General features: G+C 43.9%; 2 protein-coding genes across 2 annotated transcripts in view; both read left to right on the plus strand.

The window, feature by feature from the left end:
• Window positions 1-11,676, plus strand: part of MTHFS (methenyltetrahydrofolate synthetase) — a 44,473-nt gene that overhangs the window by 9,071 nt on the left and 23,726 nt on the right. Inside the window, exons 2-3 of the mRNA XM_009635869.2 lie at window positions 3,396-3,401; window positions 8,328-8,331. The gene's annotated coding sequence lies outside the window, so the exon portion shown is untranslated. The remainder of the gene's footprint in view (window positions 1-3,395; window positions 3,402-8,327; window positions 8,332-11,676) is intronic.
• BCL2A1 (BCL2 related protein A1) lies at window positions 6,603-8,622 on the plus strand. The gene is made up of 2 exons (XM_009635868.2): window positions 6,603-7,022; window positions 8,518-8,622. The coding sequence occupies exons 1-2, from the start codon at window positions 6,603-6,605 to the stop codon at window positions 8,620-8,622; spliced, it is 525 nt and encodes a 174-aa protein (XP_009634163.1).

Here is an 11,676-nt window from a genome sequence, read left to right on the forward strand (position 1 = left end):
GATATCATAAACGGGGGGTAAAATGATTTATTAAAAGAATACATTATCTTCGAAAGGAAAGAGATTTAATCTATGGCTCGCTAACACTTGACCCAGTGCAAAGGTTTCTTGTAGTAACAGGAGCAGACACAGGCGTGATGTGAAGAAGGGAGAAGTACGGGGACGGGTGCAGGCCTGATTTCAATGAGGGAGAAGCACCCAAGCAAGGGCGCTCCTGGGAGGGCTGATGTGGAGGACTGCAAACCTCCGAGGCATCCAGGTAAATTGCACCTGGTAAAGTGAGCTTGAATTTTAAAGCAATTTATTTTAAAAACCATGAGATACATAAGCTTCCCTTGGAAAATCAAATAGCAAAGAATTTAAAAGCACGCCTAACTTTAAACTGTTACTAGCCTTACTGAATGGCTGCAGGTTTTTTGAAGGCACCTAAAGGGACTGGGCACCTATATCACACTCAGTGGAAACTCTTTACCTAAATCTAGTTTGTATTTTGAAAATCTCATCCAGCGGGACTCTCTGTATGCCAAGTAAGGCTCAGATATGTTACTGAAATGCTGTCTCACCACATTTTGAATGTCACCGCCATTTAAAGTAGCTTTAAAGCATTGGTGCAGCTGATGTTGAATGCCTGTCTCTCCTGATAGCATTACATCTTCGGAAGACACAGGTCTGAACCAAAGCTGCAGATCAATATCCAAATGGACTTTGCACATGTTCACGTTGCACCTGCCCCAGCAGAACGTACCAAAAGTCAAGACCACCCTTGACTCGTGGGTGCGAGGTTTTGGTTATCATATTGAGGCATGAGCTCTTGACTTCTTACTTCATGAATACTCACAAGCAGACCTTCCCCCCGCCCCCCTTCTGGGAGCAAGTATTTTCAGAACTGAAGCTGGCTTCAGCAGACAGTGTTTCTGCTGGCATCTGCAAGACCTTGCTAAGCTTCTACCAAGATTTTACTTGTTCATGCTCCATTGTCTGGGAAGCTTAGGGAGCTTTACGTTTCTGTGGCTCACTGCTGGCAATTATGACTATTTGTTCAAATTCTCCTAATCCTAGATAAACATTTGGAAACGCTCATGAGAATGTAGAACGCATGTCTACACACATGTGTATGATGACACACGGCACATGCATAGTGGAGCAGTGGCTTTGTGCTGCCCCCTTGACTCATGACGATGAGAGAAGCTGGAAGCCAGAAGCAGCCAAGTTTGGAGCTGAGTTACCAGAGGAAGTGACGAGGCAGCAGCTGAACCCTGACTAACACAGCCCAACCGATCCCTTCCTATAGTTCCCTTACATCGCTGGAGTGCTATAGAGGAGTCATAAGGGGAGTGGAATGGCCTCTCAGAGAATTCTTCTCATGCTTGGGCAACAGAGAGCCACGGTGTGCATCTTCACATGACCCATCCTCCCAGCCTTTGCTGCGTGCTACTTTGGGAGCAGGAGAGAGCTTATGCCATATTGGTCAGCCCTCGGTCATTTGGGACTGCGCCTCAGCTCAGCAGTAAGCTGGAGTAGCAACTTGCTTTAACGTTGGGGACTGCTTTGACTTTCCAGTTGGCCCAGAATCTCTGAGTTGGCCCAGAAGATGCAAAAACCAGCTACATCCTCCTGTCCTCCCTGGAGCTTGTTTTCTGCCCTACATCTGCATCTCCCGAGACACACAGAACATAAGCTGGCTTTAAGTCTGTCCTTCAGCTGCCACAGAATTTGAGATCCAGGATCTTGCTACAGCTATTTCCCATCCTAGAAACAACAGGAGATGGGATGAAGTGTTTTAGAACGAATGCTCCCAAAACTTCTTATGGAGATGACCTTTCCAAGCTTTGGACTGAAGACTTTGGTGCTGACAGGATTCTTCGGGAAAAAACAACATGAGTTATTAATTTAGGTCATTGCCGGGGATGAGTCCCAGTGCTGTTGTATTTTAGGTTTCTTCTGCGTATAGAATCTCAAAGTAGAGAAGATTTGAACCCCTCCCGTCTGTATTCGAGATCCAGGGAGGCCCCGGGGATTCCTCCTGTGCCGGGCTCCTTCCCCTGCCTGCAGCCGGGCCGGCCGCGGCTAGGTGGCAGCACCCCCCTGGGCAAACCCCCCTCTGGCTTCCATGCCATCCAGCCCCTGTCCTCCCTGGAGCTTGTTTTCTGCCCTACATCTGCATCTCCCGAGACACACAGAACATAAGCTGGCTTTAAGTCTGTCCTTCAGCTGCCACAGAATTTGAGATCCAGGATCTTGCTACAGCTATTTCCCATCCTAGAAACAACAGGAGATGGGATGAAGTGTTTTAGAACGAATGCTCCCAAAACTTCTTATGGAGATGACCTTTCCAAGCTTTGGACTGAAGACTTTGGTGCTGACAGGATTCTTCGGGAAAAAACAACATGAGTTATTAATTTAGGTCATTGCCGGGGATGAGTCCCAGTGCTGTTGTATTTTAGGTTTCTTCTGCGTATAGAATCTCAAAGTAGAGAAGATTTGAACCCCTCCCGTCTGTATTCGAGATCCAGGGAGGCCCCGGGGATTCCTCCTGTGCCGGGCTCCTTCCCCTGCCTGCAGCCGGGCCGGCCGCGGCTAGGTGGCAGCACCCCACTGGGCAAACCCGCCTCTGCCTTCAATGCCAACCAGCCAGCCCAGCTCACAGGAAAGCCAGCTTGCATATTCCAATTTGTAGGAAAATAGAGGGAAAACAGAAGTCACCAAAGCCTCCTGAAGTCTTATATCAGGGCTGCGCAGGACAGCCGGAAAGCTACGAGTGAGCTGAGCCGTTCTTGTGCAGTGAAATCCAATACCACACAGAAATCGTCCCGGTTTGGACATCAAAAAGGGGAGAAAACCAGAAAAAAAAGCCAGCTTGCATATTCCAATTTGTAGGAAAATAGAGGGAAAACAGAAGTCACCAAAGCCTCCTGAAGTCTTATATCAGGGCTGCGCAGGACAGCCGGAAAGCTACGAGTGAGCTGAGCCGTTCTTGTGCAGTGAAATCCAATACCACACAGAAATCGTCCCGGTTTGGACATCAAAAAGGGGAGAAAACCAGAAAAATTTCTGGAAGAATTTCCTCAAGGCCTCAAACTGTTCCTCCAGACAAAGCTCAGCTGCCTTAGAAGAGCTCACAGTTCCCACATTCACCTGGATCTGGAACAACTCTGGCAAGGCAGATGCAGCACGAATAGCTCAACAAGGCTTTTGTCATTTTGGCTTAGTTTTGTCTCGAACGCGATGAGATAACATCGTCTCTCACAAATCAATTTTATGAGGATCTGTCAACTCAGTTCCCATCTGTTTTGGAAAATAAGCCTTTTCAGGTTAGGGTAGGATGTGGAGTCAAATCCAGAGAGGACAGGTTTAAATTAAAGTATTTGAAGTCCCTTGCTATGCCAGATAGCGAGGAGAGGGTTTGCATTTGAGCTTCCATGCCATGCTGGTTTCTGTTTCAAACCTTTTATTAGCAGTCATCATTTAGAAAAGACAAAGTATATACAGCAAAGAGGAAAAGAAGAAAGAAGCGATGCACTGTATGAGAATGCAGTCTGCACAGCACTGGCGAGATAGAGCAGGTAGGGAGAAAAGCAGAGATTCGTTAAGTTAAAGGTATTCACTTATAACTGAAAAATGGGAATAAAGTCTGGTAGGAGAAGGGAAGGCACTGCCTGATGTAGAAAATGAGAATCAGAGCATCAGAGTGGCACGACACAGGTAAGAGATCCCAAAGCTGATTTCTTACCATGCTCAGGGTTGAGCATTAGAGCTGGGGAAGATGGGGCTATGCACTCTGGTCTGCCTTTTTATCTGTGTATATAGATACAGAATAGTGTCATTGCTATGGAACGTCCAACACTTGGTACTGCACCCTCCGCTACATGCTACGGAAAAGCAAATGTGTCTAGCTTTGAAATCGATAGACCTGGGGCAGCTTCAACAGCGACGTCCTGAGCTCTGGTCACGAGTGTCACAGCTTGCTATTAGAGACGTCTGCTCCGAGCTGCCACCCCCTCCGGGGAGCTGAGCGCCAAGCTTCACCTTACAGCCCTTTAGGAGATCAAGAGACTGTAAGTGGCAGCATTTGCACCAAAATTGCCAAGGTATTAACATTGATTTATTTCAATAACGGTGACATATTCACAGCCTTATTCCATCACCCTCCTCAGAATCCTAAACGCTACACTAATGAAGAAATATCTGCTTCTGCCTGTGCTCTGCTGCTGTTGATGGGGAAGAAAACAAAACTTGTCTCCTTAGGTATTGTTCACTGTTCTCATTTTCAACTATTACTTATATTCACAAAAAATACAAAAAGCTTTTCATTAATCAATTATTAAAAGAGTCAGGAATGATCTATAATTTCACAGACTGCTATATAGAAAAAGGACTCTTGTGCTTTTTCCTTGAGTACCTCTCTCAGCCCTGTTAGCAGCAAGCATCTGGCAGGAGGGAAGCTGCCTGGGTAGAGCAATGCCTTCCCTCTGCCCCAGAAATTTCTGCCCAGATTTAGCTGAAGAGTTAAGGAAGAGTTAAGGACTGTCACATCGGGTTTTTTCTCATTTGCATTCCTCATAAAATATTGGCGCTTTGCTGAAAACACTGAACATAACAAAGGCAAAGCCAGCCTAACAGCTCTGCCAAAGCAGCAGCTGCAGGTATTGGATAGAGGACACCTCTGAACTTTCAAAATGAGCTTTGGTAAGAATGTGCGTGTGTATGGAGGAGGGGAGAGCTTCCCACCCCAGCCTATTCCCAGTCTGAGCATCGCATCCTTCCGTGGGGGGAACATCTAACATGAGTTTTTCCAGCTCACACCGCCCTCCTAAACCGATTCTCTCCCAAATGTGAACACAGCACCAAGCCACCTCTTCCTTCGCTTCTAAGAGAAAGCGAGGGAAGTATTTTTCTGAACCTCTGAAGTGACTGATGCCTGCGCTATGCTGGTGGTAGCTTGAGGTTTCAAACCCCGCTGTGCATGGAAGGTTACTGTGTCATTCTTGAGCCAGACTCACCACATACAGTCGAAAAAACCTGAGAAGGAAATGGAAACTGCCCTGTTCTACTCAATGGGTTTCTGCAAAAGCGTGACGTCAGAGCAGCACCACAGACATCTGGGGGGGCTAGCAAGGGTTAGCAATATACTGGCACCAGAGCCCTATCACAGCCTAGATATGCTTTGCTTCAGTATGATTAGGTGCCAGCGCTATCCTGACATCTGAGACTCGAGGCCTGTGCTGGGCACCAGGCACGCAGCTTTGCTCCTTTCATAGATCTGAGCATCAGAGAGCGCCCAGGACTGGAAACAGGCTGACTGCCAGCCCTGGAGCAAAGAAGAGCTGCTGGTATGTGGGGCTGGGAATGCCTTTTGCTTTCAGAGAAGGAAGAGGTGTGAATGAGAGGTGGGTCAGAAGTAGAGGGATGAAGAAATGGGGATGGAGAAAAAAAGAGGGGTCTCCAAACACCAAATTGCTTGCTGCTCTGAAGCCTTTGCAGTGGGATGGGGCTCTCTACAGACACATCCTGACCCTCTAGCAAGATCAGGTTGCCTCAGAAGTGGTTTGTAAGGAAAGAATGGGCTAGACACCCCCGCCCCTTGTCCCCCAAAATAACTGCTTGACTGAAAATTTGAATCTAAGAGCAGTTGTTGCAGATATTGTGATCCTCCTTTGTTACCTGTCATGAAAGATTCAGATGGTATCACACATCACTAGCTTGGCCCCGCATTCTCCATAACGTGTTCTGACACTCTGACTGCATTAGCATTGTCTTTTACACTCATAATGTCTTTTACAGCAGAAGTCCCCATGGGGGAAAGAAATCTTTGAAGCTACCCATTCAAATCTTCAAAGAAGGACCTTGAAGAGCACTCAGAGAGAAAGTGTGGGAAAGTTTGGAACAGGGGATAGTACTATAAGACTGGCTTTCTCCTTTTTCCATCCGTACTTGTACCACTGTTGTGTTCCCACTTTTTGCAGCTATGTAAAGTTCCCTGAGTGCTGAAGAAAATTTATCCATTCTCCCATCCTCTGGGAAATGTCTACCAGTTTCTTCAAAAAGTTGTGGACCAGAAATAACCCATGAACCTGTAATACAGATTGCAGCCTTAACCTCTGGCAATGAAGAGACTGGGGAGGGGGAAGATGGGGGTAGAGGTGGGGGCTGCATGCTCCTATAGCATACACTTTTTAGGCATGTTTTTTCAAGCCAAAGGCTTAACCGTTTTTACCATACACCATTCTCAGCAGTTTGCAAGCCAAATGCCAAATCTTTGCTAGTGCTTCATAGCAAAAGTCCCCAGGAAATGCCAGTTTTTGCTGCTAAAGAATGTGGTAAAAGCTGGTAGATTTTAGTTGTGGAATCATACTATTTAGAGAAATAATAAATCACTCAAGACGACGTGTTTTCTCCCCTTAAGCAGATGCTTTTTGTTTCATTTCCGCCTGACATATTCCTCAACCCACACAATCATTAAGTCACTAGGTTTTTACAGGAACTTCTGTGGTAAAAGCAAAAAAATTCCATCAAAACCAGATGATACATGTGTGCATGTCCTCTGGCTGCTCATTACTGTCCCTGATTAAGAGCGGTGCACTGCTCTCTGCATTTCATTCTAGATGGAAACTGCCGAGTTCTATTACGTTTATTACTTAGCTCAAGATTATCTGCAATACGTGCTTCAAGAATCGCATCTTGGACCAGCCCAAACCAGGGTTGCTCATGTCTTGCGAAACATTGCATCTTCGCTGCAAGATCAAACCGAGGAGGCCCTCAGACCATTCTTGGACAGGATTGATATCACCTCTGTAGCTGTTGCCAAGAGAATTTTCAATGGCGTCATGGAAGAAAAATTTGCTGATGGCAATACTAACTGGGGACGAATTATGACCATATTTACATTTGGAGGTCTTCTCACTAAGAAACTTCAAGAGCATGGAGTTCAGCTGACTGGAGAGGAGAAGGAGCAGATTTCTTATTTCATCACGGAGTACATAATAAACAACAAAGCCGAATGGATAGATGCGAACGGTGGCTGGGTAAGTTTCTAATTTTCCACCAAAGTCTAGAGTAGGAGATTTTGTTTCATCAAGGAAAACTATTGCTTCAGACACTGTCAAAATAATTTTATTCAGTGTTTTATTTGGTGGTTTAATATTTGATGTCTGCAATGTCTCCCTGAGACTTACAGAGAAAGCTTTGCTTCTGCTTTAAATAGAACCAACACTGAAAGACAACTTTCTTTTTTAAAAGGCACTTTCTGTACCTGTAACAGTAGAAACCCTAGAGTTAGTCTTGAATCATAGGATCATATGATAATGCAGGTCGAGAGGGACCTTAGGAGATCATCTGGTCCAGCCTCCTTCTCAAAGCAGGTTAAACGATGCATGCCATTAAATTTCCCATTACTGAATCTAAAATTAAGTGGCATCCTAAGGTTAGTGCAGCAATTTTGCTTTCATAGAGGAGCTGGTCCAAAAATACTGATGTTCAAAGTAAAGGGAAAAATACACAGGTGTGCTCCTCACAGTTGAAGTCAGTACTTTTGCTGTGGATTTCAACAAAGCCATTATCTAATCCCCCAAATCAGTTTTACTTAGACAAATTTACAGGTAAGTGCAACTCGGGTTAAATCTTTTCTGTTTGTTTGGATTGAGATAATCCTAGAACTTCCATGTATCAATGACCAATGCTGAGAAAAGCTTTTGTCAATATGTGGGTTATTTTGCCAAGCTGCTGAAATTCCCCTCTGCCAGTGGAGAGGAGGTTCCTTTTGCTCTGCAGAGTTTCATCACGCCAACACCTTTTTCTTTTGCAGTTAGGCAAAGCTGAGAATCAATGACATTGGAGGCAGTTATTTTCCTGGTACATTTTTCCTTCACCTACATGTAAATGTTACTTTCTCTTTCCACGCCTCTCTCATCCCACTTCTCTTATGTTTCCTATTTGCTGACACTTATTTTCTAGTGTCTTCTTTTCCTTTTTTCTCTTTTTGCTTGTTTTGATCCTTCTCTGTCTGGTAACAGCAAAAAAAAGGTGACAGTGAGTCACAGACCCTCGATGCATCAGATTCATTGTAAAGGCTTCTCTCTCCATCGCTTTTAAATATAGTCAATTTTATTTAAGAGAAGTAGCAATTCATGGCCACATTCTGTCATAATATGTGGCTCACTGTAGTAGAATAAGGAGGTTTAAAGGAAGATTTTGTAAGTGTATTACTACATCAGAAACACAGTACTTGTATCTTCCTTTAAATGTGGGCTCAGATGATGATATAGTTTACATTCATTTGGTATTTACAGAGGGAGGGCAGAGTCTTGACTTGGAGATAAACAAACACTCAGCAAGGTGTAGCTATTTTCAGCTACTGTTTTAGAAGCCCTATTCACCTTTTGGAGGGAGAGCACTGAAAACCTGTCCCTCTATGCACAATGGTGTAGCGCTCTGTTAATCTGATGCTGGCACAGAGCGGTGTGGTTTTTTCCTACACATAATTTTTAAGCTGTCCCTAACTGTGCACATTCTTTTCTATAGGAAAATGGCTTCCTAATGAAGTTCGAAAGAAGATCACTACTATCTTTCTCCAAAATTACAGCCATGTTCATAGCTGTTTTTTCCTTGTTCAGAGAGTACTACTGAAACAAATGGACCTGCCGTTCATGTATAATCTGGATATTGCCACAAGCTTCATTGCTAAGCTCTCCTCCAAGCAATATCAACAAGAAAATAATTTTCCTCCATAATTTGTTTTTATTTATTTATATTTATTTTTACTAAACACAATGTTTAACATGCTATCCTAATTGCGAAACCTGAAGATGAGATGCCTCTAAAGAGGAATCAGCACAGCATCATTCAGCAATTCAAGTCACCCTTTCCAGGCAGGACTGTTTCAAGAGAGAGGGAGATCATTCTCCACATCCAGGCAGCTCTTGGGACCTCTGTTGCACCTCCATGAAAGGACATTGTTTTACTAAAATACAATCCAATGGGTTAAGAAACAAGTTTTAATGTCATTTGTTTTGTAAATGAAGTACTACTGTAATGCATTTTATTGCAATCTTTGTATAAGCAAAAGGGGGGAGGGTGTCTGTGAAGAAGAAGGAAACGCAAATTCCAGTGTAAAAGTGGGTACAAGCTACTGACACAGAGTAAGCAATTTTATGGAAAGAACAATTTGTAGAAGCTAGCAACTTAAAAATGTGCACTCACTGTTAACGCAATGGTATGTGTTACTTTGTTGTATTTTTTGATTGCTCGTCTCTCCAGTGAATGTTCTTTCAAATTTGTGTAATGTAGTCATCTGGCTGATTATTTTTTTTAACTAGATATTTTAAAATAGGCAAGTACAAAATATTTTTAAAATGAGACATTTGTGTAAATACACTAATATTTTTGAAAAATACATTAAAATATGAAAGTCTTACAATTGGTTTCATTTCTTTCAGAAAAGTTGGAGGATGGGAAAAGGTCTACCGGAATAAGACAACTCTCAGAAAAGCTATCATAATGCTACTGGAGAATCCAGTACCAAGCAGTATACGGGTTTGACCTGATGTCATGGATGTCAAGACTTTAATTTTCTGTAGGACTTCTTAAGTATTATCTGGTAGCTTGTATAAGAAACAAGACAGTTTGGGGTAAAATAAGTTAGCTAGATCAGGTCTGATGGCAGTAATTAGTGTTTTGGGATATACTGCCAAGGCAGCAAATTCACAAGTAGGACCTAACAGATTTCCAGGCTTTTATAGGCTGAAGCAACTATTTTTTTGACTGAAATTCCATTTGCTTTCAAATGTTAAATGGTAGTTCTTCAAGAATTCATTCTAGAAAGGTTTTCTTTAGCTGTAGTGACTCTCCTATATTAGGGAGCTAAGGCTGGGTCTAAAGACTCTTCTTCTTTTGTAGACTTGTTGGGAGGTGAACCAACCTGAGGCAGCAGTGGGCCTATGGCACACAACAGCATTATTCTTGGAGACAAATCCTCTAGACAGCCAAGGTGTTATGACAGCGGGAGAAGGAACCAGCCTCATTCTGGTAATGGATTCTCCATCTTTCACCTCAGTATAAGAAATTTTTTACAGTAAGAACAATCATTTACTGGAACAACCTCCCCAGGGACATGGTAGAGTGCCCATCACTGGAGGCTTTCAAGATGCAACTGAACAGTGCTAGATAGTGGCATCTAGGCTCCCTTTCCCGTGAAAGGTTGGATCAGATGATCTTTCAAGGTCCCCTCCAGCCTGGGTTCTTCTATGATTCTGTGCTCTAACTTGGTGTGTTTAACTACAGAATGCAAACAGATGTTAACATTTGCTAGAACCTGTATTGCTTCCTCTCCCTCTCCCTCTCAGTCTTCTTTTCCCTCTCCCTCTTCCTCTCCCTCTCCTTCTCCCTCTCCCTCCCCAAAGAAAACAAAGATTATTTAGCATGCATAGCAGGACTTCTGACATAAAATTTGCTGCTGTTGAAGAAGAGATGGCAGCTTCCTGAGGGCTGGGGGCTGCTAAAGGAAAATACCCACCCCAGAACACCTATGCAAGTTCCTGTCAGAAATGACATTTTAAAACATACTTTGACATATATTTATTTATTTGCAGTCTAAGTTTTCATGATAAGAACAGTAATTCTTACTTAGTTCCTTTTTGAGAACTATTGTAAAGCACATATTGTAGTGGCTAACACCAGCCTATTAATACTACACTTACTTCCTTCTACACTAATCTAGTAACCTGTTTTATACTGGGGATACAATTTTTTTTAATTAAATATAAGAGGCTAACCTAGCCTTTTAAAAATCTAGGTGATGCAGTAATTTTAGAACTCGCCTTCATGGTGACTGTGGGCTTAAACAAAAGAAGCCTGGGTCATTAATGGTCCAGCAGGCTCCAGATTATCTTCAGAAGGGCAAAGCCTCCGTTTGCTCTGCATTTAAGAGCAAGAAAAGCAGTGATTAGATGTACCACCCAGATTCTAAACATAATAAAATGTCTGGAAACAACAGGGCTATTAGCCAAGTCTTATAAAATAGTGTAGGTGTGCTTTGTTGACCATCATGAAGTTATCTGTACATGACACTGGTTGAGTAGTACCCCAGGTCCCGGGGCACTGCGGTTTGAGGGATCCTTACAGCTGTCAGGCGATACACAGCAGAACACAACATGGTTTCTAGAGCAAAAGAGGAGGTCAAAGAGCTGCAGAGTGGGATGGCTGATGACTTAAATCAATGTGCACAGTAGCTAAATTGAGATGGCACCAAATACCACATACAACAGATTTATGAAAACAAGCATTCTCCTACAGAAATGTCCCCTTTGCACTTTACGGTGGGTTGGATCATTAAATGTGCCCAGGCAAAGCCTCCAGCTTTGGACACGGCCACGCAGGCTAGGACACCTTCCCCGCAGGTGCCACGAGGCCGATGGCGTCGGGAGCCGTGAGGCCGTGCCACCGTGCCTGGGCGCGTGTTCACTGCACCTCCCGCACGGCCCAGGCCCACCGCTGGAAGCCGTAGGGATATGAAACCGTTTGGCAGGCGGTGGTAAAATGCCCTGCCGAAATGTTAATTCCCTTTCTACCACAAAACTACTAAAGGGGAAATTCTTCGTCATCTACGCCAGACAAAAAAATAAAGATGGGCCTTGCCAGGGCGTTGTCAGGGGCCCGGCGGGCCCTCCAGCTCCCTCACAGCCG

The sequence above is a fragment of the Egretta garzetta genome, unplaced genomic scaffold, assembly GCF_000687185.1.
Source record: "Egretta garzetta isolate BGI_Z169 unplaced genomic scaffold, ASM68718v1 scaffold203, whole genome shotgun sequence".
NCBI lineage: Eukaryota > Metazoa > Chordata > Aves > Pelecaniformes > Ardeidae > Egretta > Egretta garzetta.

Bases quoted from the DNA above. Each gene is read 5' to 3' on its own strand.
- BCL2A1 (XM_009635868.2), top strand. From the start codon at position 6,603: ATGGAAACTGCCGAGTTCTATTACGTTTATTACTTAGCTCAAGATTAT. The intron at 7,023-8,517 runs GTAAGTTTCTAA...TCTTTTCTATAG, and splicing joins TAGATGCGAACGGTGGCTGG to GAAAATGGCTTCCTAATGAA.